The sequence below is a fragment of the Delphinapterus leucas genome, chromosome 7 (genome assembly GCF_059928025.1).
Source record: "Delphinapterus leucas isolate spDelLeu-1000000601 "Yukka" chromosome 7, BTC_Dleu_Yukka2, whole genome shotgun sequence".
NCBI lineage: Eukaryota > Metazoa > Chordata > Mammalia > Artiodactyla > Monodontidae > Delphinapterus > Delphinapterus leucas.
In genome coordinates this window covers 84,945,570-84,973,110 of record NC_143135.1, presented here as the reverse complement: position 1 = coordinate 84,973,110, position 27,541 = coordinate 84,945,570, and the positions used below count along the sequence as shown (strand labels likewise).

At 41.6% G+C, this 27,541-nt stretch overlaps 1 protein-coding gene across 3 annotated transcripts in view; it reads right to left on the bottom strand.

The window, feature by feature from the left end:
• CUL5 (cullin 5) overlaps positions 1 to 15,463 on the bottom strand; it is a 96,844-nt gene extending 81,381 nt beyond the window's left edge. For 2 of the 3 annotated variants that reach the window (XM_022561611.3, XM_022561613.3), the window contains exon 1: positions 15,016 to 15,462. In XM_022561611.3, coding sequence (XP_022417319.1) covers positions 15,016 to 15,039 — 24 coding nt within the window. In that variant the 5' untranslated portion in view covers positions 15,040 to 15,462. Of the gene's footprint in view, positions 1 to 2,026; positions 2,236 to 15,015 lie in introns of all 3 variants that reach the window. The other variant, XM_089915510.1, reaches the window with a different exon arrangement.
• Between the last annotated feature and the right edge of the window lie 12,078 nt (positions 15,464 to 27,541).

Below are 27,541 nucleotides of genomic sequence, written 5' to 3'. Positions count from 1 at the left end.
CCGTGCGCCACAACTACTGAGCCTGCGTTCTAAAGCCTGTGAGCCACGACTACTGAAGCAAGCCCACACGCCTAGACCCCATCCTCCGCAGCAAGAGAGGTCACCACAATGAGAAGCCCGCATGCCACAACTAAGAGTAGCCCCCACTTGCTGCAACTAGAGAAAGCCCTCGCGCAGCAACAAAGACCCAGCACAGCCAAAAATAAGTAAATAAATTTATTTTTAAAAAAATAAAAAATAGGGGCTTCCCTGGTGGCACAGTGGTTGAGAGTCTGCCTGCTGATGCAGGGGACATGGGTTCATGCCCCGGTCCGGGAAGATCCCAAATGCCGCGGAGCGGCTAGGCCCATGAGCCATGGCCGCTGAGCCTACGCGTCCGGAGCCTGTGCTCCGCAACGGGAGAAGCCACACAGTGAGAGGCCCACGTACCGCAAAAGAAAAATAAATAAATAAATAAATAATCAATCAAAAAGGTACAGAAGACTAAACAGGTATGAGATAAATACTGGTTAGGCTCTCAAATCTATCAGCTATGGTAAAATGACAGGAAACACTGTCTCTTATTTGATGAAACATACAAGATTAACTACAGAAACATTTTCCTCTAATACTCAGTTAAAGGAGAAATTAAATAATTGAATTTTCCTATTAAGCTTTTATAATAGATTCCAGAAACGATGTTCAAGCAGTTCTTTGACCTATTCTCTGTTAAAATGAAAAGCATATAATTAAATCAAAACTAAGCAGCAGGACACCAAACCTACTATCTACAAAAGAAATTAATAGGCGAAGACACCTTCAAATTACGAACCCTGATTTATGAATTTTTCCAATGGCTAACTAAAGGCTGCCTCATCTTTACTGATGTGCTACAAGTCTCTTCTGCTTAAGTCTTTCATTACCACTCAGAATAGCTAATAAGTCTAAGATTATCTCACCCACTGGCTCTCTTTCACCAACAGGATTTCAACATTTGCCATATCCTTGTCCCTCTATCCTTCACTTTTTACACCACAACTAATTCCCTCAGAGGCACTCTTCTTCTCAAACACACAGATGGGCCATGGGGAAGCTGATGGGAGATTGACCATGGGGGATAACTGGGAGAAGAATATTCCAGGCAGAGGAAGCAGCCATTGCAAAGGCCCTACGGTAGAAGCATGCCTGATGTATTCAAAGCAGAGCAAAATAAGGACAGAGGAGAGAGTGGATGAGGTCAGGGAAGCAACGTAGGGCCGGATCTTGTAGGGCCTTGCCATTGTAAAAAGTTTGGCTTCTACTATAAGTGAGATAGGGAACCATTAAAAAATTCTGAGCAAGAAGTGACACGATCTGACTTATATTTTTAAATCTTCCTGATTGCTATGCTGAGAATACATTAAAGGGGCAAGTGTTAAACCTGAGTGTAGGAGGCAAGGTTAGAAATAATAGTGACATGGACCACGGTGGTAGTGAGTAGTAATTAGATTTTATATGTTTTAAAGGTAGTGCTAACAAGATTTCCTGACAGCAGGCATCTGGGATGAGAGAAAGGAATAAAGCCTGACTCTAAGGTTTTTGTCTAGTAAAGTTAATTTGTATATTGGAACAGCAAAACAGAGGCCACCCCATTGGCTCAGCCCACATCAAAAATCTAAACTTAAATCAGCCTGCACATATGGGAAACACCTCACTGTCAAGGAAACATAACACCAATCACAATCCTCTAACTCAGTTTTAGCTAGCTAACCTTACCTAAAAAATAGGACCTGCTTACCTTATAAGGATATCCCTGACCTCCTAGCCAATCATGCCTTATTTCTGTATTGCCTCTTCTAACATTCTATAAAACTCACTCGGACTTCCCTGGCGGCGCAGTGGTTAAGAATCCGCCTGCCAATGCAGGGGACACGTGTTTGAGCCCTGGTCCGGGAAGATCCCACATGCCACGGAGCAATTAAGCCCATGTGCCACAACTACTGAGCCCGCGTGCCTAGAGCCCGTGCTCCACAATAAAAGAAGCCACCGCAATGAGAAGCCCACGCACCGCAATGAAGAGTAGCCCCCTGGGCTTCCCTGGTGGCGCAGTGGTTGGGAGTCCGCCTGCCGATGCAGGGGACACGGGTTCGTGGCCCGGTCCGGGAGGATCCCGCGTGCCGCAGAGCGGCTGGGCCCGTGAGCCATGGCCGCTGGGCCTGCGCGTCCGGAGCCTGTGCTCCGCAACGGAAGATGCCACAACAGTGAGAGGCCCGCGTACTGCAAAAAAAAAAAAAGGGAGCACAGAAACAGTATGATAACTGATAGGGTGAGAGGGAATCAAAAAAAATTTTTTTTATTGGAGTATAATTGCTTTACAATGTTGTGTTATTTTCTGCTGTACAGTGAAGTGAATCAGCTATATGTATACATATATCCCCTCCCTCTTGGACCTCCCTCCCCCCTATCCCACCCATCTAGATGGAATACAGTATGTTTGTATACTGATAAGTATGTTCCAAGATATAATACTGATGATGTAGGAGAAAAGAAGGAAACTGTTGGAGAATTTTAAATGCCCTGGACAGGCAAAAGGGAACGGAATCTAATGCACAGATGGAGGAACTGACTATATGCTAAGAGGAGAAGGCAAAGTACATGGTACGTGCAGATGTGGGTAGGAGGGTAGATGTGGCACCACACCACTGTGAAAAGTTCCTTTTTGATTGCTTCAGCTTCTCAGTGATATGGAAATAAGGAAAATGCCGTGGAAGATGGGGGAGGAGGTGCCAAAATTTTGAGAGAAAAGATGTGAAACAGACATCTAGAAAAGTGGAAGAATAAATGACTATGGAAGTACAGTGTGACTGGGCTCAATTATAGTTTGTGGTCATGAATTTAAAGTGAAAATAGCATGTGTGTATCTTTTTCTCCTGCAACATTCAACTGCATAGATGGCACTAAAAGGTGAAGAGGTGGATCCAGGGTTGTGGTTTTCCCCAGTGAAACAAGAGAGGAGCAAAGGAGTCAAAAGTGTATTCCAGGAAGAGATTATAATGATTGAACAGAGAATTTATGCTGGGTAAGGGGAAGAGAAAGGACAACAGGATGATGAAAGACAGAGACCTCTGCTTCCAACCAGGATAGAATAACAGGTGCCAGATTTCTCCTCCTGCTTGAACAACTGGAAAACCAAAGGGGAGTACAGGACAGTGTTTCCTGAGAAAAGATAAACAAATGAGGTGAGCCCTACAAATGCCCAAGCATACTGCCTAGAGTTTCCAGGACTGAGCATAAGCAGAAGGACCCCAAACAGCCTGGTGGTTTCACTAAGTTTAGAAGACAAGAGTTCAGAGTTTGGGGAGGCCAAAGTGATGAAAATGCGTGGCACAGAGTATCAGAAAAAAGGAAATTGCACACACAGGGAGCTCTGGAGATATGTAGATGACTCCACTCAAGCCTCTGACTATTAAATATTGACCTATACATGTGAGTGAGAAAACTATCAGAGACTGGGGAAATAATCATTTGAAAGGAGTAGACAAAACAATCACCAGAGTCCACACAGGGCTAGTAATAGTTCACGTTCTACCAGCCAGAGTGGAAACACTCCTTAATATGCTAGGCATCTGGCAGTCTTCAGAAAGGTATTGCATCTATAATGACACCAAAGTAGCCGTACCTTCGGTGCTGTTTGGACCCACTCTAACTTTAAAAGCAAGCTTCAGAAGGATCAAACTGATTCCAAGTAACTTAACTGTGTCACAGCCAAAATATTTAAATATTTAAAGGAAATTTTAAAAATCCAGCCCCTAAAACATAAAACACACGTCTGGCATCCAATCAAAAATTATCAAGCAGGCAAAGAAGCAGGAAAATATAAACTCACCATCAAGAGAAAAACCAAACAAAGGAAACTGACCCAGAAATGACGTGGATGATAGTTTTAGTAGACAATGATGTTAAACTAGCTATTATGAATACACTCCACACATTTAAGAAAATAGCAGAAAGCATGAACATCACAGAAACAAAAGTTGTTTAAAAACAAGTATCAGGGAGGGATAAATTAGGAGTTCGGGATTAACACATACACACTACTATAAATAAAACAGATAACCAACAAAGACCTACTTTATAGTACAGGTAACTATACTCCACATTTTGTAATAACCTATAAGGGAAAAGAATCTGGAAAAGAATATATATAACTGAATCACTGTGCTGTACACCTGAAACTAAAGCAACATTACAAATCAACTATACGTCAATAAATAAATAAATAAAATTAAAAATTATATCAGTGAGCTGTGAAACAACATCAAATGACCTCATCTACATATAACCGGAATCTTGGGATTCAGAGAATATTTGAAGAAATAAAGGCTAAAATGTTTCCTAACTTGATGAAAACTATAAACCCAGAGATTTCAGACATTAAACAATGAGGCAGAATCAATGAGTTGGAGACCATAGTGGAGCTGGATGATCAGAATAAAAGCACTAGAATGAGTTAGAAAAACAGGAGAGGGTAATCAGAGTAGGATGCTTGAAACTGGAATGATAAAAAATTTCTGATTATATTTTTGCTTAATTATTCCACTGCAAGACTTTCTACTATTTCTTTCATTACAAATATATGGCATTTGGCTAATTCGGGGTTATAGAAACCAATAAATTTTGTACATGTGATAAATGTGGTACAAAAGAGCATTTCCTTTTATCTTTAAATAGTCTCCTTTACATTTCCAAGGGTAGTTCAAACATCTGAGATCTGTGATAAAATGAGTTCAGCTATTTATACCCTCTATTATTTAACTTCAGTATAGATCACTCCATCACTTTTATCATTTTACCTTATAACATCTGATTGCCAATTATGTGTCAGGTTCTATTCTAAATATATACCTACAAATATTAATTTATTTAATCTTTACAACTACCCTATGCGTTAGGTGACAATTATTATCATTTTAGAGGTGAAAAAACTGTACACTGTAATTAGGTTAGGTTACTTCCCTAAGGTTACAAGCAGTAAGTGGCAGGGCAAGGGGTCAAATCCAAGCAGTTTAGTTCTGTTACAGACACATTCTTAAATACTCCCTGGACCTTTCCTGGAAGACAAATGGTAGGACTTCTAACCTATGGGCCAGATCCAGCCCTTGGCTTCACCTCATCAGGCTTATAAACTGAAGGAAAAAAAAAATCTATGATTATAAAAATTTAGTGGCAATTATCTAGAAGCCATAAGGTGGAAGCATCACTACATAAAAGACATATTTCTCTTTAAACATAGTGGGGGAGTGGGAGGACACATTTTTCCACTGAAACGAAAAATTTCACATTCCACTTCCCTTTAAAACTTTTAGGTTTCTTTTGACCCATAAATGAGTCAAAAAAAAAAAAGCTTTTAGGATTCTTTTATAGAGGTAAAAAAAAAATTTTTTAACAAATTCTGACAATGCTTGTACTTTTAAAAACCCAAACAACTAATTTTAAGGACAAAAAATAACTACTAATGAAAGAGTTTGAACTTATTTTGGAGGTGGGATTCTTAATCATTCATTACTACACTTATTCATTCAACAAACATCTGACTACCTGCTGTACATGAAGAATTATGCTAGTCACTGGGACACATAAATGAAAGGTCCTCAAGTAATTCACTTTCCAGTACAGTATTTCTTAAATTGTGGATAATGGACATGTGCTTGCTCTGCCTGTTGGATAATACAACATGGCTCTCAGATTTCTGACTTGAATGAACGTTTATGAACGGCTGGTGGAATCACTGACCATAGAAAAAAAATGCCAGGGGAATAATGCATTTGAGTTGGATGGTTTATAAGAGGTGATGCATTTTGGATGTATTGTCCAATAAAAGCAAATGTTGAAGTTGTAACTCTTGGGGTTCATTTCTTTTTCCCTGCGTTCTCCCTTCTTCTTTCTTAATTTTAAATAAGATAAAAGCTTATCTACTACTGAATTGCTTTTTACTTAATGTAAAACCCCAAGGGCTGAGGGGAAAAAAAAAGTGTAGGAACTTCCCTGGTGGTCCAGTGGTTAAGACTCTAAGCTCCCCATGCAGGGGGCCTAGGCTTGATCCCTGGTCAGGGAACTAGATCCCACATGCATGCTGCAACTAAGAGTCCGCATGCCACAACTAAAAAGATCCTGCATGCCACAACGAAGATCCCACGAGACACAATTAAGACCCAGCGAAGCCAAAATAAATAAATAAATATTAAAAAAAAAAATCAGTGTAAAGTTTCTCACGGAGAGGATAAAAACGGTAAAGAAAAATGAAAAGAAAAACAGGTGAACAAAGGTTCAGTTCCCTTTCCCTGCTCTAATCAGTACAAAGAAATCAGGATCTCTTAATATAACATGTTGGTTGCCCAGACCCAAATAAAATACATTCAGCTTTACCTGAAAAATATTCCCTAGTAGAAGTATCAGTTCTAAACAATTTTGACAGTAAAGTCCCACAATCTCTTATTTATAGCCCTGGTGGTTGTTTCAAAGATAAACAAACGTGCACTAGGAAGAAGGTAAATTACAGAAAAAAAATAATTTTTTGTAATATATTGGAGTGGAGGGAGGTGTTATAGGCCAGTAATGAAAGATGCTATATAGATCTTTCTAGAATATATCATTGATTTAAAAATCTGCACACCTCCCACTGAAATTCAAAACTGCTTTTTCAAGCAATGAATTCATCTACAACAATTCCATGTTACCTAATCCCAAGAAAGAGTAGATGTATAACTGCTTATGTGTAAATATAAAATTTGGTACTATGTTAAAAAATAGGAGTGCTTAAATAAACACATGAGAAACAGAAAACCCTACTGGCTTGCAAAATGTTTTAAAAGTAATAGAGGGCTTCCCTGGTGGCACAGTGGTTGAGGGTCCGCCTGCTGATGCAGGGGACACGGGTTCATGCCCCGGTCCGGGAGGATCCCACATGCCGTGGAGCGGCTGGGCCCGTGAGCCATGGTCGCTGAGCCTGTGCATCCGGAGCCTGTGCTCCACAACGGGAGAGGCCACAACAGTGAGAGGCCCGTGTACCATAAAAAACAAAAAACAAAAACCACATTTGCAATCCCCATTAAACAAAAGAACCACAAAACTACAGTATATATTTGAATACTGGCAATTCTCAATATGTTCCAGCCACACCACCCTTTTAAAGGTGTTACTCAAATATGCCAAGCTCACCACTGCACCTCAGACCTTTGCCTAGAAAGCAAATCATTTGGGTCTCAGTGTCACTGTCACCTCAGAGAAGCCTTCCCAAGCCAACCTAAGAAGAATGTCATTCCCTTTTCCTTTCTGCAGATCCAGAGCCAAGGTCTTGAGCAGGTAGGACAGTTACTTTGATTGGCTATGAGAATGAAATTTTAATTCAGACTAAACAGTACTTTTTAAAATTTTTGGCTGCACCGCTCGGCTTGCAGGATCTTAGTTCCCCAGCCAGGGATCGAACCCGAGCCCCCCCCGCAGTGGAAGTATGGATTCCTAACCTCTGGACCTCCAAGAAATTCCCTAAACAGTACTTAAAAAAATAAAACAGAAAACTATGGGATCTGGCTGAAATGTCATCGAATAGCAGGGAAGGAAAATTCAACAGAACATAACTGAAAGCTGTATTTAGGGGAAAAAATTATTTTCTGCTGTAAATAAATAAGTAAAATAGTGGCACCATCTTCTGAGCACTCTTGATTATACTGTTTTCATCACAGACCTCATTACTATAAAAACTTCCCAATGTGTTAACTTATTTCTTTGGTGTTAGTATTTATGCATTAGCATATAAGCTCCAAACACTAGGGACCTTGTCTGTCTTATTCACTGCTGTATCACTGACACTTAGAATAGGATTCAGCACAGAGTGGATACTAAGGTATCTGTGGAATGAACAAGCCCAGTTATACAGATCAAATACCCTTGATGTTACTTACCTCTATGTACTCCATGTATAATGACCAACGTTTTAACCTGAGCTGTAACTTGTTTACTTGTTTACAGAGCCTATAAGGCACCAATTTACTCTATTACTATACCAAGGCAAGAGCCATGACTTTCTGTGATACAACTTAGGTTCACTAGGACCCTAACAAAATACCTAATAAGAAACACCTGTCTGTCTCTCTTTTCCACCCTTCTTCTCTGTCCACCAGATGGATGCCTAGTGTCCTCTTGAAACCCTCCTGCAGTCTGAAATTCCTCTCTTCTAATCCATTGATAAATGACTGATCTCTAAAGTGTACCTTAAACTGTCACTTCCTGTTAGTAGCTTTAATTTACATATATCACCTCCAGATTATGGTAACTGCTCACTCATTTATATTTTCATAGAACATGAAAGATTTTCACATTTATATTTATCACAGTTTTATAGTAAGTGATGATTTAGTCCTCTATTCCCACTCCCACCTCTAGTGATGGCCAATCTACACACCCTCGAATTGGTTTTCTCCCTCAGCTGTGAGTGTCAAATGTAACCAGGTCTCTAGGACAGGCCAGTGGAGTGAAGGAAGGTGGCCCTAAGGATCACATTCCTCTTAGACGTCCATTCAAAAGGGCAATTTCCATCAACCCAATGAAAAGTTGGGTTCTAAATAAGGCTCTCATTTATGTTTAAACAGACATTAAAAAGAATTATCCAGTTGTGTATCTTAACCACATTCACTGACACTATTCAAATCTTAGTATCACATCCATATTCTTTGCCAAGCATGTTCTACCAAATTTTCCCCTAATCATCACCTACAAAAAGTCTACCCATTCTTCAAAATCCAGCTCTAATGCTTTCTCCATAAAACTTTCCTTGATCATCCCACCAGCAGTGATCTCCTATGTCTATGAGGGACCAATACAACACATAGCACTCCTAAAGTTCTTGCCTTAAAACAAATCATTAGTACTTTATCTCCTTTAGTATCTGTAGTAGTATAATTCCCAAAGAGCATGGACATTGTTCTGCATTATCTTTGCATCCCGGTGCCTTGCACATGTGTCTATAAAATTATTTAAATAAAAAATAAATTCTACACACACTTTGAACTACTTCTTTGTATTTCCATTTTCTTTCCTCTCAAAGGGTAAAAAAGTTTCCACTGAAAAAAGTAGTGTCCTCCATATTTCAGTTTTAAGTTTGGATTGCCTTGTGGGTTGGTTTTATACCTCTACTCCCCTCTCTCCCCCTCTCTAGATCTACTTAGAAGGGAATAAAGGCAGAAAATTCCTCCCTTTAACCAATCAACACTCATTTACTGAGCATCTACAATGCATGCACTAGACTTCTCTTTTCAATCAACTATCACTCATTTATGGAGCACCTACCACGAGTAATCACTGCGCTAAATGGTTAAAGCATCAACAGATTATAAAGTCCCTAAACTAATACTGCTTACAGTCTAGAAAGGGAGTTAGATATATATGTAAACATATCCTGTAATTAATACAGAAGGGAAAATGTTAAGTGCTACACTACTAAGCCTGCACGTCTGGAGCTTGTGCTCTGCAACAAGAGAGGCCGCAACAGTGAGAGGCCCGCGCACCGCGATGAAGAGTGGCCCCCGCTTGCCACAGCTAGAGAAAGTCCTCGCACAGAAACGAAGACCCAACACAGCCATAAATAAGTAAATTAATTAAATTTTTAAAAATGTTAAGTGCTAGAAGAGATTGATGCAGTGTTATGCCTGTGCAGAGTAAGCAACAATTAAATTCCAAATGAGAACACTAATAAGAAAGGAGAGGGACTTCCCTGGTGGTTCAGCAGTTAAGACTCTGCGCTCCCAATGCAGGGTGCCCAGGTTCAATCTCTGCTCAGGGAACTAGATCCCGCATGCTGACACTAAAGATCTTGCACACGGCAACGGAGATTCTGCATGCCACAACTAAGACCCGGCACAGCCAAATAAATAAATACATAGTTTAAAAATTAAAAAAAAAAAAAGACAAAGAAAGGAGGTATCTAGGCTGGGTCTTGATGACTAAATAGGATTTTGACAGGGTAATACTGAGGGGGGGATTCCTGACAGGAGACACAGCAAAGAGGGACTTCCCTGGTGGTCCAGTGATAAAGAATCTGCCTTCCAATGCAGGGGACACAGGTTCGATACCTGGTCGGGGAACTAAGATCCCACATGCCACAGGGTGACTAAGCCCGCACACCACAACTGCTGAGCTCACACAAGAGAGCTTGAGTGCCACAACTACAGAGCCTACGTGCCCTGGAGCCCATGCACCACAACTAGAGAGAGAAAATTGACACACCGCAACTAGAGGAAAGCCCGCGTGCCCATAAATAAATATTAAAAAAAAAAAACAACGAAAGAGCAAACATAAAAAGTCTTGAAGACTCTGGTATGCAGTAAATCAAGAAGTAACTAGCCAGGTAGAGGGAGGGGTAAGGGTGTGTGTGTGTGTGTGTGTGTGTGTGTGTGTGTGCGCGAGAGCGAGAGAGAGAGAGAGAGAGAGAGAGAGAGAGAGAGAGAGAGAGAGAGAGAGAGGGAGAGAGAGAGAGAGAGAGAGAGAGAAAGAGGAGTGGGGGAGAGGGAGGAGAGAGGTATTAGGGAGAAGACACAGCTAGAAAGATCTCAAAGAACTTGAACTATCAAAGGTATATGAGCGGGACTTCCCTGGTGGCGCAGTGGATAAGAATCCACTCTGAATGCAGGGGGCCCAGGTTCGATCCCTGGTCAGGGAACTAGATCCCACATGCATGCCGCAACTAAGGAGCCCACGTGCTGCAACTAAAGAGCCGGCAAGCTGCAATTAAGGAGCCCCGGAGCCGCAACTAAGGAGCGAGCCTGCCTGCTGCAATTTAGACCCGGCACAACCAAATAAATAAATAGTTTTTTAAAAAATGAGCTGGAAAGTGATATGGTCAGCACTGTGTTTTAGTCTAGTCCTCAGATCAGAGTTAAGAGATAAAAATAGTGAAATCATGGGAGTTAAGACTGACCCAGAAAAAAAAAAGTACAAAGACAGAAAAAGGATGAAGATTAAATCCTGAGAAATAATTATACTGGGGAGGAGAGGTGAAAAACACATGAGATTTGAGAGATAGGAAACCAAGCAGAGAATGGCATAAAACCAAAAGGGAAGCATTAAGTAGCAAGCAAGCAACAATATCAGAATAGAGGATGAATGTATCCAGGGAGAATCTCCTTTGGCAATCAGGAGGTTGCTAGTGATCCTGAGACTGACAGTTTTAATATAATTGGGTGGGGGTATGGGGAGAGCCAAGTCATAATAAATTAAGGAAAAAGGTAAAGAATTATAAAAGAAGCAATTGGGGGCTGCTTTTCTAAGAACTATGACAGTGAATGGAAAGAGAGAAAAGGGCAGAGGTTTGAAGCCAAAGCAGAGTACAGGTTAAGTTTATATGAGGGGGATAGGTGAACTTTCTTATCCTCATAGAAGTGAGAATAAAGGAGACTGAAACAAAATAACAGGAGGCATGCTGCTAAGTCCTGGGGGGAAAAAGAAGGCTGAACAAGAACAAGTGGAAGCAGGCAATGTAGCAGGTGCCTTGGAAAAGAGGAGAATATAGGGGAAACTAGAAAAGGTTGTGGTATTATTGACCAAGAAAGTTAAGGGCATTCAAACAGCTGGATAAAGTAATGTGCTAAGAATTAAACAGGGTTAGGTTTAACAAAATAAGATTTCAACAATAGCTATTTGGAATAGGATAATCACTTGGAAATGAAGAAAATGTGCACTGAAGGCCTAGGTGGTAACGGCAAAAGTAAAGGAATAAGGAGAATTATATGTTAAAACAGCAAACTTAAAGTAGTAATATTGAAAGGTTTGGGGAGATATAAACCCCCAAGCAACTGATAACTGTATATGTAAAATTGTACAACACAAATATTTGTATATCCAAAAGATTTCCAAAACCCAGCAATAGCCCACTTACGTTAGTAAATATAATTATTATTACAATCAAATTCCAATATGAAATAAGTAGGTGGTTTTTATCGCATTGTGTTCTGACTTTCAAGTTTCACAGCAAAGTTCTGAACCTTGTTATCTTTCATAAACTTATTAGCTATCCCTTCGAACTCTTCATCCACAAATTCAATAAACTTAACTCCAACCAGGTTACTGGTACACAGGAAGAGGACATATTTTTTCAGCAGGATACTAAAGGCCTCCCTTCAGGGTTGATGATTTATTACTCATCATTCTTCAGGTACAGCTGTTTACCTGATAATCAAATTCAAACTGTATTCTCATCTAGCCCACATCCCTCCATTTTGACCATAAGACATGATAATTCTGTCAAATATGCTCTGATGAAATCTAACTGCGCAATGTCTAAGGCATTTGTCTAATGAACTAACCTATTAATCCTGTCAAAAAAGGAAATGAGGCTAAGTTGGCCACTCCCCAGCCAGCTCTATCTCTATTCAAGGTACTACCAGACTTGAATTTATTTATTTATTTATTTATTTAAATTGAAGTACAGTTGATTTACAATGTGTTCATTTCTACTGTACAGCAAAGTGATTCACTTTTATATATATATACATACACACACACACACACACACACACATACACACACACATTCTTTTTCATATTCTTTTCCATTATGGTTTATCACAGGATATTGAATAGTTTCCTGTGCTATATAGTAGCACCTTGCTGTTTATCCATTCTCTATATACTAGTTTGCATCTGCTAACCCCAAACTCCCACTCCATTCCTCTCACACACCCTCCTCCAGACCTGAATTTAAATGATCCTATGAATTCTGTTAGGATCTTACTGCATTTCTCCAAGAAGACAAACTTCCCCACTTTTTAATTAACTACTTCTAAATGTATAAACACAAGGCAATTCCTCTCCAGCCTCCCACCCCCGCAATGAGAGAAAAAAGAAAAACAAAAGGTTTTCTGGTCACCTTGAATACATAAACTTTTGGTGATACAGATAAAAGAATCAAATGTCTACTTATAATATCCATTTTATTATGTTAGCCGTACACATTTAAAATCACATACTATATAAAATATTTAGAAATTCTTTTTCCCCCTTTTTAACACTTCATTAAATAATTTTGCTGAAAATTTTCCAGTGTATCTTTGGCATCTCTTCATGTTCACTAAAGAGACTGAGTCTTTTACCAGTTTGTCAAAGTATTATCACTTTCCTTTCATTTATTAAAGTTATTTGAGTTACAGAACTGTTTGAATTACGATCTTTTTAACCTAAGTCCTAAGTGCCGATTTCTAGACATTCAGGCAGTTTTTTCATTCTATAGGTAGTTGTGTGCTATAGATGTCGATTCACAATCTCTACAAGGTAACCACTTACTAGTATTGACTGAAGTAGCTTCAGACTTATATCTCCTCCAAACAATCCTTTGTAAGGCTTTGTATGGAGTAGAATAAAGTGACTCACTCTTTTCTGAGAGAGAAATCTGGGAGGAAAAAAGACCTTGCTTTATATCCAGGTAATCAACAAGTCAAAAATTCACAAAGAATAAGGAATTCAATTACTTCTTAAACACATTTCAATTAATAACATACACTACTGCTTATGTAAATACACGGATGCATTAACAGGAGTCTTTCTGAATTAACAAGTTAAAGTTTTCTTTCTGAATTAACACATTAGAGCTTTGCTATACTGTTATAAAAGAAGAGTAGAGAGTGGGTTACTCAATTCCCATGAATTTGTTTTCTTAAAGAAGCAGCAGCAGAAATAGTAACTCTAGCAATTTATGTTTATTGGGTGCTAATTAAGTTCCAGTCACTGTTTTAAGATTTTACATATATTAACTCAATCTTCACAATGCTCCTATGAAATAGGTGCTATTGATAATGCCACTGTATTGAAGAAGCTCAGGCACGGAGAGGTTTAGAAACTTGCCCAAAGTCATACAGCTTCTAAGTGGCAGAAATTCAGTCAAGTTCGAGGTCCCTCCCCCTTTTAAAAGATATATTGCCTCTTAAATTAGTAAAATTAGGTCTACATTTTAGGAGACAGTCCCATGTATTAAACAGTTAACAGTGTAGCTAACAGTGTAGTAGTCTAAAGAAGATATGAGTGAGGTTACAGTAAATTTTAATATATTTTCTGTTCTATTATTTTCTATTATCAATCCACACTGTCTGAAGGCCTAATGATGGGTTTGAGGGAGGAGTAGTTCATCCTTTGTATTTATGTTCCCTGAGCTAATCACTACCCCCATTTCAGTCAATACTTTTAAGGCAAAAGGTTCCTATTACAAAGACAGCATAGCAGAAACTAACGCCATGTCTTCCTTCTTCTCCTCCAAACTTTTTAACTGATGGTAGAGAATCTGCCTCTCTGGGCCTACATCTCCCTTGCTATCCCAAATACATAAAACTAAGTTTAACCATTTTCTTTGATAAGGCAACTATCCTAACCCATAAAACGATGGTAGTGCTTCCACAGTAATCATCTGGTTGTGTGCTGTAATGGGGTTGAGGAACAGTTTCCTAAGGAAAAAAAGGGTAAAATATGAACTTAAGAAAGGGAGGATAGGAGGGAAGGAGTAGCATGCAGATAAGGGAGGGAGTGGGGTGACAGGCACTGCTGTCTGACTTGTAGTTTCATGCAGGCAGAATGAGAACAGAAATTGAGGAGGTGGGGGTCCAGTCATTAAAACCTGTTATGGAACATTTTCTTGGATTTTCCTTCTTTGCGCCTTAGGCTCTCGCTTCAGAAGAAACTGAGACGCCGAGAATACTAACTGCCCTATCCTTCAGGACCCGGCACCACTCTTCTTCTGCAGCCCCAGGCCAGAGCTGGTCCCTTGAAAGCACTGCTCCCCTCCAGCCCTCGGCAGGGCCTTTCACACACCGGTCAACCGGCAAGAGGGACAACCAGAGCCTCTCCACCCCAAGGCCGGAGACCCGCGTTCCGGTCCTCGGCGGCAGCCTCCCTGGCTTCCCTTCCGGTAGGCAACCCCTGAACACTCCCACATTTTGCCGCTGAACCTGGGCCGAGCCATTCCCTAATAGCTGAACCCAGCGCCCCCAGGGTAAAAACCAAGCTGGACTGAGGGTCTTACCTTTAACAGATTAGACGTCGCCATGTTCCTTCAACTTAGACTCTCGCGAGACGGCGCGAGATTTCGTGGCGCTCCTTGCCAGGCCACAACTGCAGGCCGGAGTTTCCACCTGGGCTGACGGGGCCACCGGCCCGCAATGGAGATGTGGGGGGAGCCGGGGCGGCGTGCCAACAGCGGTGACCTCGTCCCAGGCACCTGGAGCTTCCTCACTTTTCCCCCCTACATGGTCACCGGAGCCTCCCCAGACGAAAGGGCTCATGCAAACGCTCAGGAAGATAGCAACGGTGAATAGTGAGAAGGTAACGGGAGCCGACCTGAATTGGAAGAGGAAGCATCGACTTCGCGAGCCCCCCCCCCCACTCTTTCGGATTACCCTTTGTGGTTGCACCCGCAGAGGCCACCGGCAACGAACTTAGCCCGGCTTGGGCCCTGCAGCTCTGGTTCGGTGGCCGAGTCACGTGATGCGGCGGGCGGGGCCGCGCTTGGGAGCGAGCGTGGGAGCCTGAAAGCCTCGTGGGCCGGGAGGCTGCGGAGAGTGCGAAAGCACGCCCTCTGCTGGCGGGACTAGACGTATTCCCTCATCCCCCGCCTCGGGGGATTCCCGAATGAAATGCTTGTAATAGCTGTCTTCAAGAAGAAAGGGCACATAGAAGGCACCCACTAAATATTTGTTTGCATGAATGAATGAATGCATGCACGAAAGTGTTAACTATTAATATTTCTACTCAAGAGTGCCTGGCAGTGAAATAATCTATAAGAGGTTATTCAGGTAATGAATATAAATCTTGGATTAACTGAAGGCACATTATCCTAGAATATCCTAAGCCATAAACCCCTAAGCTTTATCCCTTCAGACCTCAAACCACTGGGAGAAGAAAGAGAATATACTCTATATATAGAACCTATATAGATATAGAATATATCTAGTATTATACACGTTTCCAAACTGTTCATTGACACATAATATGTTAGAAATAAATAAGAGAAGTACAGAGATAAATAAGAGCTATAGGGTAAAATAAAGCAGGCAAAGGTAATGACGTTTGCAGTGTTTTTTTTTTTTTTGGCTGCATTGGGTCTTCGTTGCTGCATGCGGTCTTTCTCTAGTTGCGGCGAGCAGGGACTACTTTTCATTGCGGTGCGCGGGTTTCTCATTGCAGTGGCTCCTCTTGTTGCAGAGCACGCGCTCTAGGCACGTGGGCTTCAGTAGTTGTAGCACGTGGGCTCAGTAGTTGTGGCCCGAGGGCTCTAGAGCACAGGCTCAGTACTTGTGGCACATGGGCTTAGTTGCTGCAAGGCATGTGGGATCTTCCCGGACCAGGGATCAAACCATGTCCGTTGCAATGGCAGGTGGATTCTTAACCACCACGCCACTAGGGAAGTCCCTAGTTTGCAGTTTTAAATAGAGGGATCCAAGTAGGTCTCACTGAGAAGATGGCATTTGAGCAAAAAGACTTGAAAGAGATAAGGGAGAAGACCAGGACATATGCAGGAGAAGAGCATTCCAAATAGGGGGAAACACAGGTGGCAAGTTGCCCGGAGTGTCAGAGGAACAGTAAGAAGGTTGGTATGTTCAGAGCAGAGAGTAAGAAGAGCATAAGGGCTTATAGGGCCTCGTGGACCACAGTAAAGACAGGCTTTTATTCTGAGTGAGATGGGCAATCATTGCAGGCTTCTCATTGCAGGCTTGTGAAGAGGGAGTGGTATGATCAAACTCCCATTCCAACATGATCATTCTGACTACTGTGTAGTGAATAGAAGGAGAAGGGTAATTTAGAAAACTTTTGTACTATCTCATTAAATCAGCACAATCATGCCACTTAGTTACCCCACATTTTACAGTGATTATATTAGAGAGTAATCTAGGCATGATTAAACAATGACTACGTGGTAGAACAAGGATTCAGAGCCACTAGGCCTGTAATGTCCTGCCAGATTGTCAACATAGGGATGACTCTTAGAGGTCATCTTTGTTCTACAGATGGGAAAATGGAGGCTCCTCTCTGGTCAAGGTCACAGCTGGGTCAGAGAAAAGGCCTAGTCCGGAATAAACTTTATATAATTATGGTTCCCTTTTCCAGTGAAACTGGGTTGTCTTCAACCCTAGTCCAACTCTACTGCTTAATTTAAAGTGTAAGTTGATTGAATTATAACCAACTTTATGTACCATAAAAAAAAAGTTAGGTGACAAACTGTGATATAACAATTGAATTAATTCATAAATTAATGACCCTGCTTAAAGAATCCAATTAAGTATTTAATACTTGTTTGAGTACCTATTATGTACTAGGCACTGGAAATATAGGATTAAATGAGACAGACAAGACCTCTGCCCTCTTGGAGTTTATAGTCTAATAAGGGAGCTAGATATTAAGCATAGTTATACAAACCAAATGTTGCTTAATTGGAGTTGTGGTAAATACTGCAAGGGTAAAATACAATGTGCAGTTCAGAGCATATGGTTTGGAGGGGGCTACTATCCTATGACAGTACTATTCCTATGATCACGCTCTGAACTTATGACTACTTTTGAAAACAGTTTCAAATATCCCACTGTCTAACAAGACATTCCTTTCTCCCAACTCGCTTGTTCTGGAAACACCACGGCTACAAAAGTCTGATCTCAAATGAGTTCTTCTTTCCATTTACCCCACCACTTCCTTGTTACCTATCATCCCCTCCTGTCTTCACTTTCTTCCTCATCCAGTTTAGACTCTATAAACCATCATTATTAAAATGTTTAAATATTTTAAATGCTTAAATATTTATTTAAAGATAGAGAACAGAAGCACATAATATAAAATTCAGAAGGTGCTAAAAGGAATACAGTTAAAAGCCTCCTTCCTCTTCCTGGGGTAATGTAATGTTCTGTGTTGTGGTAGGTATTTGGGTTATTCAAGTGTATGCATTTGTCAGAACTCAGCCAGTGTACCCTTAAGATTTTTGCATCTCATTCAAAAGAAAAAAGAGTAAACAAAATTTGAGTTTAGTTAATGATATTCATGCTGAAGAATTTAGGGATAACTTATGTTTACTATTTGCTTTGAAATGTATCCAAAAAAGATGGATTTTTAAAAATATTTATTTAATTATTTTATTTATTTGGCTGAGCCGGGTCTTAGTTGCAGCACGCAGGATCTTTAGTTATGGCATGCAGGCTAGAGCTTTAGTTGTGGCACGCAGGATCTTTAGATGCGGCATGCAGGCTAGTTCCCTGACCAGGGATTGAACCTGAGCCCCCTGCATTGGGAGTGCGGAGTCTTAACGGCTGGACCACCTGGGAGGTCCTAATAAGATGGATTGATGGTTGCATAGAAAGGGGACAAAGCAAGTTAGCAAAAATGTTAATGACAATGTGGGGGTGGGTTTACTAGTGTTCTCTATGTAAAATCTTTCAGCTTGTCTACATGTTTGAAATTTTTCATAATGAAGTGTTGTAGGAAATTTATTTTAATAGGCCCCCTTCCTCCACAGTCCCTCAGGCATCCATTCTCCCTTAATCAGAGACAACCACAATTATAATAAATTTCTTGTGAATTAAAACATTAAAAAAAAAAAACAGGGCTTCCCTGGTGGCGCAGTGGTTGAGAGTCCGCCTGCCGATGCAGGGGACACGGGTTCGTGTCCCGGTCTGGGAAGATCCCACATGCCGCGGAGTGGCTGGGCCCGTGAGCCATGGCTGCTGAGCCTGCGCATCCGGAGCCTGTGCTCCACAACGGGAGAGGCCATAGCAGTGAGAGGCCCGCGTACCGGTAAAACAAACAAACAAAAAAACATACTCTTTAACATCTTTTTTTCCCCACTCAGCTGTATGATATAAATCTCTGAAAAATATGTTTGTGCTTATTTTTTTCACACTTCATTATAGAATCCAAACAAGACTAGCAGACCCTAAAGCACCTGTTGCTTCCAGGATGTTTGGGATTGTTACTTCCAAAATAGGCTCTTGAAGTCCATTTTTGACACAATAGCTATAAAGTCAAAGCTTTTCATTTGTAAGAAGCAAAAAACAAAGCTTTGTGCATATAAAGGTAGTATGTAAAGTTTAATCAATAAACAAAGAACTGGTGAAAAACTAGATGGGGCATCAAGGGTTTTCAAGATTTTGGAGTGGGAGAGGGAGGAAGATGGCTATTGGGGCTTCCTAGACCTTTGGGTACTACATGGAGAAAAAGAAGAGTTCACCTCGAAAGACTGTACCATTGCCTGGCACCAGGAAGACCCACAAATCCAGCCCTAAACCCAACCCTAAGCCTAACTGTAACTGGAATTGAACTGTATCCCTATATCAATTTCTATCCTTATTCCTAATCCAGAAGATCCTACTTTGCTGTGAAGGAGGATGCCACACCTTGCCAGTGATGACGGGTGTATTACTTGCCTTTCTTGGGAGAGGGTATCTTAGAGGCAGCTGCCTTCTCCATATTGCATAAAAGCAATCACCTTAAGTCTGCTCAGCCCATGGGACTATATTTGGATGACTTCCTCTTCCATGGCCCCAAACACTCCTAAGCTCCACTTCCATCTCCAGAAAGTGGGACCCTGGACAAGATGGGTGACTGGGGGATGGGGAGATAAGGAAGTGAAATCCCCACTAGCAACTTAATTAAACTGAAGAGAACCATCCTAAGGTTTCCACCCATAGGACAAGGTCAGGATATACATGTTATGTAATCACTTTCTTGAAAATATCTACAACCTAGCCCCTTTTCCTCTGTTGTACATAAGTAATAAAATCACAACCTTCAATAAACCCTCTCAGTCTTCTTCATGCCTACACCCAAGTAGCTGAACATTGCTGGACAAAAGCCCAAAACCAGGTTGAGTGGTTTCTCTTTAAACTCAAACTCAGACCTCAAATGGGAACTTAACACTACCCAACAATCCTGTCCTATTTTTCTCTGTTGGGCTTGCTCTTCCACTGCATTCCCTTGTACACTTGTTTCATTTCATAACCTCTTACTCCCCTTCCTCCTCCAGTAGATTACCTCCATCCATACTTCATTGCAAAAATAAATGGCATCTTTCCTTTCTTCTCCCATGAAATCTTCAGACTTCTGTCCTTCCATCTTTTAATTCCTTTCTCTTACTGTATTATTGGCCAGGCCCCTCCTCCAGCCCAGTACTTCTACTTATATTCTGGATCCCATCTCAAGAACTAGCCATCACCCACCTCTTTTGTATCATCAGTTTTTTTACCCTCTCTCCTATTTTATTCCCATCAGCATAAAAAACATGTTCAGAAGCATCTTTCATCTTAAAAGAATCCTTCCTTTAATTTCCTCATCAGTTTTAATCGTCACTGCCCTGATTTTAATTCTCCACATCTTTCAGTGCACTTCTCCACTTTCCCTTTCCTGAAAGGCTCTCCTCTCTTGGCCTCCATGACACCAAACTCTCCTGTTTACCACATCATGGTTATATCTCTCTCATATTGTGCCCTTCTCCTCTACTTAACGTTTATGGTTATAGTTCCTTGGAGCTCTTAGACCCTCTTTTCTCTATATACAATTTCTCCTTTAGTGATCATACCAAGTCCCATAGTGTTAAATATCACCTATAATGTTGAGAACTTTCAAATATATATTTCCAGCCTTGGACCTCTCTCCCAGATTCCTGACTCATATATCCAACTACCTGCTTGCCATCTCTACTTGGGATCTCACAAATATCTCAACTATAACATACTGACAGTGTTGACTTTACATGAGCCCTGTGCTCCTAGAAAACAGTGACAGGTAATCCCCCTTACCAAACTTTGTTTTCCAGAAACAGCTTACTACAAAGAAAGACCCTTCTCCATATGACTTAGATTGTCCATTCTTTCTCATGACTCCCTGAAGAGTCACTCACAAGTGACTCTATCATTTACCTGTGATAAGGCCAGACACAGACCCTCCAAATTCACATTCTTGGTCTCATAAATGATTAGCTGAACTAATCTCTAGACATAGAGATTCCCTGATTATAAAAACAACCCCAACAGTAAAACTGTTACAGAACCAAACTTGGGTCTGCTCACCTGCAGCAGTAAAACCAATCTGCTGGCACTAGGTTGTGATGAAGAAATCGCAGCATTTATTTCAGGGCACCAAGCAAGGAGTTAGGGACAGCTAGTGCTCAAAAAGCCCGAACTCCTGGATGAGTTTCAGCAAAGCATTTTAAAGGCAAGGTGAGGGAGGGGTGTCCCAGGGTATGTGATCAGCTCAGGCACAATTCTCTGATTGGTTGATGGTAACAGGGTGGTGTCACAAGGGTTAATATTATCAATCGGTAGCCGGCAGTAGGCCTGGGGGCTACATGCTCATGTCATCAAGTAGTTAACTTTTTCCATTTGGTGAGGGTTTTAGCATCTGTAAAACAACTCTGGAAATGTACATCAGATACTATTATCTAGACACTTCAGAGAAGAGCTAAAGCAGAGGATATGGGGGAGGGGTCTGTTCTGGGAAGGCCTCATAGGGTTCTGTTCAGTTACAAAATCACCCTGTAACAGGGAAGAGCCAATTTTGACTCCATGTTGGGTCTGTTTTTTGACTTTAACCTTTGCTTTTCGTTGCTTTTGTTATTATAATGATACATAATGGCCTGCCTCAGGGAACCCTGCCCCTCTGCTTGAATGTTAAACCAAAGTGCCTTTGTTCAGGGAAGTATCCTGACCCTGTCCACCTGTGGATGGCTGCAAGAAAGAAGAAATTAACACATCCCCTCCCCGAGGCTGGCCATTCTAAGAGATATTTGCAAGAGTTATGGCCTTTTTACTTTAGTTCCCCACCTCCTCCCCCTCTCTGTTCTATAAAAGAAACTGGCATCCAAGCCCCAATAAGATGGTTTTTCAGAGACATTACTCTGCCATCTTCTCGGTCTTCCAACTTTCTGAATAAAATCGTATTCTTTGCCTCAACACCTCGTCTCCTGATTTATTGGCCTGTCGTGCGGCAAGCAGAGCAAGCTTGGACTCAGTAACATTTTTACCTTCGACAATATGCAAAACATAACTTCCGATCTTCTCTCTCCTTTAACAGCCATTTCCGTGCCTTTTGCTCGTCCAAAAGAGTTTCTCTCTCACCTCCCCAAGGCGTCCTCATCTCAGTTTAAGCAACCACCCTCCACCCAGTTGTTCAGGCCCAAAACCTTGGCATCATCATTCCTCCTTTTCCCTATCCCCTACAACCAATGCATCAGCAAATCCTCTTGATTCTGTTTCCAAAACATAATTTGAATCTGTCCATTTTCACTCTATAACCACTGCCATCACCTTATTACAAGCCAGAATAACTTCAACAGATCCCTAAATACGCTTCTCTAATTCATTCTCTATGTAGTAGATGTGGATCGGAGCAGATGGAAGAATTAGTGACCATCTGATATGTTGTAAGGCTACCAAATTATACTTAATTTGGGGTACTAAAAGATTATTCTTTCCGATAATTACTTTATTATTTTAAAATAAAATTCTATATATTCCTTGTGAGAAAAATGTTTATCTCCATTATCCTGTCTCCTTTGTAAATCATATGAATCAGTTAGCACTTTGCTAATTTGCTTTATTTTTTAATCATTACTGAATCTCATTTTTATTCAGCAGAGAAAAGAAGTTCACAAATATCTTTTTGGGGTGTCTAAAGTACTGGACAATCCTTTTGATCAGTGAGGAGTTAGTTTTAAATTTCAGAGAAAGGATAATTCACAACATTGTTGACATTTTTTTCCTTCCAGTTTTATTGAGATATAATTGACATACAGCATTGTATAAGTTTAAGGCGTACAGCATAATGATTTGACTTACATACACCATGAAATGATTATCACAGTAAGTTTAGTGAACATCCATCATCTCACATAGATACAAAATTAAAGAAATAGAAAAAAATGTTTTTCTTGTGATGAGAACTCAGGATTTACTCTCAACAACTTTCATATACAACATACAGCAGGGTTAATTATATTTATCATGTTGTACTTTACATCCCTAGAACTTATTCATCTATTAACTGGAAGTTTGTGCCCTTCGGCCACCTTCATCCAATTCCCACTACCCTAACACCTTGCCTCTGGTAAACACAAATCTGATATATTTTTCTTATTTATTTATTTTTGGCTGAATTGGGTCTTCATTGCTGCATAGCTTGCAGTGAACGGGGGCTGCTCTTCGGTGTGGTACGCGGGCTTCTCACTGCAGTGGCTTCTCTTATTGTGGAGCAGGGGCTCTAGGCGTGCGGGCTTCAGTAGTTGTGGCATGTGGGCTCAGTAGTTGTGGCTCGTGGGCTCAGTAGTTGTGGCACACATCACCAGGGAAGTCCCTGGTATATTTTTATATGAGTTATGTTAGTCCCTATTACACAATTTGGTATTTCTATACATTTTTAAATGATCACCACAATAAGTTTATATGTCCCAATAAGAAGATATTACATAGTTATTTACTATATCCCCCACACTGTACATAGCAATATGTGATTATTTTAAGTTGCTTCTCTCTTAAGTTCAGATGCATTTTAACAATATTGCATTTTTCACTCCCCACTCCACCCTGCCCACCATTTATTGCTTTTGACATCATATTTTACATCTTTTGGTTTTGTGTATCCCTTAACTACTTATTGTAGGTATAGATAATTTTACTACTTTGGTCTTTTGATCTTCCCACTAGCTTTATACATGGCTGATGTACTACCTTTACTATATATTTGCCTTTACCAATGAGACTTTTCCTTTTATAATTTTTATACTTTTTTTTTTTTTTGGCCACATCACACCGCATGTGGGATCTTAGTTCCCTGACCAGGGATCGAACCTGAGTCTCCTGCATTGGAAACGCAGAGTCCTAACCATTGGACTGCCAGGGAAGCCCCATCCTTTTTTAATTTTTGGCTGCATTGTGTCTTCATTGCTACACACGGGCTTTCTCTAGTTGTGGCGAGCAGGGGCTACTCTTTGTTGCGGTGTGCAGGCTTCTCATTGTGGTGGCTTCTCTTGTTGCAGAGCAAGGGCTCTGGGCACGTGGGCTTCAGTAGTTGTGGCACGTCGGCTCAGTAGCTGTGGCTCATGGGCTCTAGAGTGCAGGCCCAGTAGTTGTGGCACATGGACTTAGTTGCTCCACCGCATGTGAGATCTTCCTGGACCAGGGCTCAAACCTGTGTCCCCTGCATTTGTAGGTGGATTCTTAACCACTGCAACACCAGGGAAGTCCCCTTTCATAATTTTTATGTTTCTATTTGTAGCCTTTTCTTTTTTGCTGAGATAACTGTAGCATTTTGTTTGAAGCTGGTTTGATGGTGCTGAACACTTTTAGCTTTTGCTTGTCTGTAAAACTTTTGATGTCTCTGTCAAATCTGAATGAAAGCATTGCCAGATAGAGTATTCTTGGTTGTAGGTTTTTCCCTTTCATCACTTTAAGTATATTGTGCCACTCCGTTATGGCCTGCAGAGTTTCTGCTGAAAAGAGAGCTGATAGCCTTATGGGAGTTCTCTTGAAGGTAACTTGTTGCTTTTCCCTTGCTGCTTTTAATATTCTCTTTACCTTTAATTTTTGCCACTTTAATTACAATGTGTCTTGTGGTCCTCTTTTGGTTGATCCTGTTTGAAACTCTTTATGCTACCTGGACCTGGATATCTGTTTCCTTCCCCAGGTTAGGGAAGATTTTAGCTCTGAAATCTTCAAATATGCTCTCTGTCCCTGTTCTCTCTTTCTTTTCTCCTTCTAGGACCCCTATAATGTGAATGTAAGTACATTTGATGTTCTCTCAGAGGTCTTTTAAACTGTCCTCATTTCTTTTTTATTCTTTTGTCTGTTCAGCATCAGTGATTTCCACTACCTCTGTCTTCAGTTCACTGATCCGTTCCTCTGTGTTATTTAATCTACTGGCTGCTACAGCCAGCTATATGATTTTTTTTTGAATTTTATTTAATTTACTTTTTTATACAGCAGGTTCTTATTAGTTATCTCTTTTATACATATTAGTGTATATATGTCAATCCCAATCTCCCAGTTCATCCCACCACCACCACCCCCCTGCCACTTTCCCCCTTTAGTGTCATATGTTTGTTCTCTACATCTGTAACTCTATTTCCGCCCTGCAAACTGGTTCATCTGTACCGTTTTTCTAGGTCCCACACATATGCATTAATATACGATATTTGTTTTTCTCTTTCTGACTTACTTCACTCTGTATGACAGTCTCTAGATGCATCCACGTCTCTACAAATGACCCAATTTCATTCCTTTTTATGGCTGAGAAATATTCCATTGTATATATGTACCACATCTTTATCCATTCGTCTGTCAATGGGCATTTAGGTTGCTTCCATGACCTGGCTAGTGCTGCAATGAACATTGGGGTGCATGTGTCTTTTTGAATTATGGTTTTCTCTGGGTATATGCCCAGTACTGGGATTGCTGGGTCATATGGTAATTCTATTTTTAATTTTTTAAGGAACCTCCATACTGTTCTCCATAGTGGCTGTATCAATTTTCATTACCACCAACAGTGCAAGAGGGTTCCCTTTTCTCCACACCCTCTCCAGCATTTGTTGTTTGTAGATTTTCTGATGATGTCCATTCTAACCAGTGTGAGGTGATACCTCATTGTAGTTTTGATTTGCATTTCTCTAATAATCAGTGATGTTGAGCAGCTTTTCATGTGCTTCTTGGCCATCTGTATGTCTTCACTTGTATGATTTTTAAAAATTGAATGAGGACTTACCTGGTGGCAGAGTGGTTAAGAATCCACCTGCCAACGCAGGAGACATGGGTACAATCCCTGGTCTGGGAAGATCGCACATACTGGGGAGCAACTAAGCCCGTGCACCGCAACTACTGAGCCTGCACTTTACAGCCCGCGAACCACAACTACTGAGCCGAGTGCCACAGCTACTGAAACCCATGTGCCTAGAGCCTGTGCTCTGCAACAAGAGAAGCCACTGCAATGAGAAGCCCACGCACAGCAACGAAGAGTAGCCCCTGCTCACCGCAAGTAAAGAAAGCCCACGTGCAGCAACGAAGACCCAATGTGGCCAAAAATAAATAAATAAATTTATAAATAAAGATAAAAATTGAATGAAAAACATTAAAATACTTTCAAAGTTGGGGAAATATTCAAAATATAGTGTAAAGGAATAAAAACTACTGAAGATTAAAAAACAAACAAACAAACAAAGCTTCTAACTTCTTATTCTGTTCATCCATTCCTCTCCTGAGTTACAATCATTTCCTTGAACTCTCTATAGGGTAGGTTGCCTATCTCTACTTCACAATTCTTCTGGGCGTTTTTCCTGTTTCTTTGTTTGGAAGATATTCCTCTGTTGCCTCAATTTGCCTATTTGTTGGGTTTTGTTTGTTTGTTTGTTTGTTTTTGCAGTACTTGGGCCTCTCACTGTTGTGGCCTCTCCCGTTGTGGAGCACAGGCTCCGACGTGCAGGCTCAGCGGCCATGGCTCACGGGCCCAGCCGCTCCGCGGCATGTGGGATCTTCCCGGACCGGGGCACGAACCCATGTCCCCTGCATCGGCAGGCGGACTCTCAACCACTGTGCCACCAGGGAAGCCCCCTATTTGTTGTTTTTATTTCTAGTAGGTTGGTTACATTTCCCTACCTTGGAGAAGTGGCCTTTGAGTCCTTGGAGATGTCCTATGGTCCCAGCAATGCACTCTCTCTGGTTACCAGAGCTATATACTATGGGGGTGCCTCATATTTGGGCTCCATGGGTCCTTCTGTTGTGGTGGGTTGACTACTGTGGGCAGTCTGGTAATTATGGCTGGCCCTGATCCAGTTAGTTGCCAGGTCCTGCTTTGTACAGAGCCTGCTGGCCACTGGTTGGAGGGCCCGAGTCACAAGGCTGCTGGCTAAGGGGACTTGAGGGGCCCAAGGGCTAGAGCTGGCCCAGTGGTGTGCAGAGCTGGTTCCTGGAGTGGGCGGTAGTTGGGTAGGGGTCCAGGATCTAGTGTCGGCCTGCTGATAGATGGGGCAAGTTCCTGACTGGCTGCAGGGTCCAAGGTGCCCCAAAGCTGGTTCTTGGCAGGTTTTGGTGAGTGTGGCTGCATCCTGGGGCAGCTGGCTGAGGGGGCCAAAGTATGTCAGAGCTGATACTGGCCTGCTGGTAGGTGGAGCCAGGTTCCCGGGTATCTGGCTGCAGGGCCTTGGGAGTCCTGGACCTGGTGGTGGCCTGCTGGTGGGCAAGACTGGAGCCCAAGGGATTCTGGGACTGTTGTCTGCCCACTGATGAGTGAGGTCAAGTCCTGGGGCTAGTGCTGGTCTACTGGTGGGTGGAGCTGGGACCTGAGGTCTCTGGCTGTAGGACCCTGGCATCCTGGAGTTGGTGTTTTGGTCTGATGGTGGATGGGACCAGGGTCCAGGGACTCCTGTGGCTGGTGTCTACCTACTGGTGCATTAGGCTGGTCCTGGGGCTAGCGCTGGCCCACTGGCAGTTGGATCTGGGCCCAGGGTCTCTGGCTGCATGGCCTGAGGGACTCCACTGCTAGTGCCAGTGCTCTGGTGTGTGGGGCCAGGTCCTGAGCCTTCTGGTGGA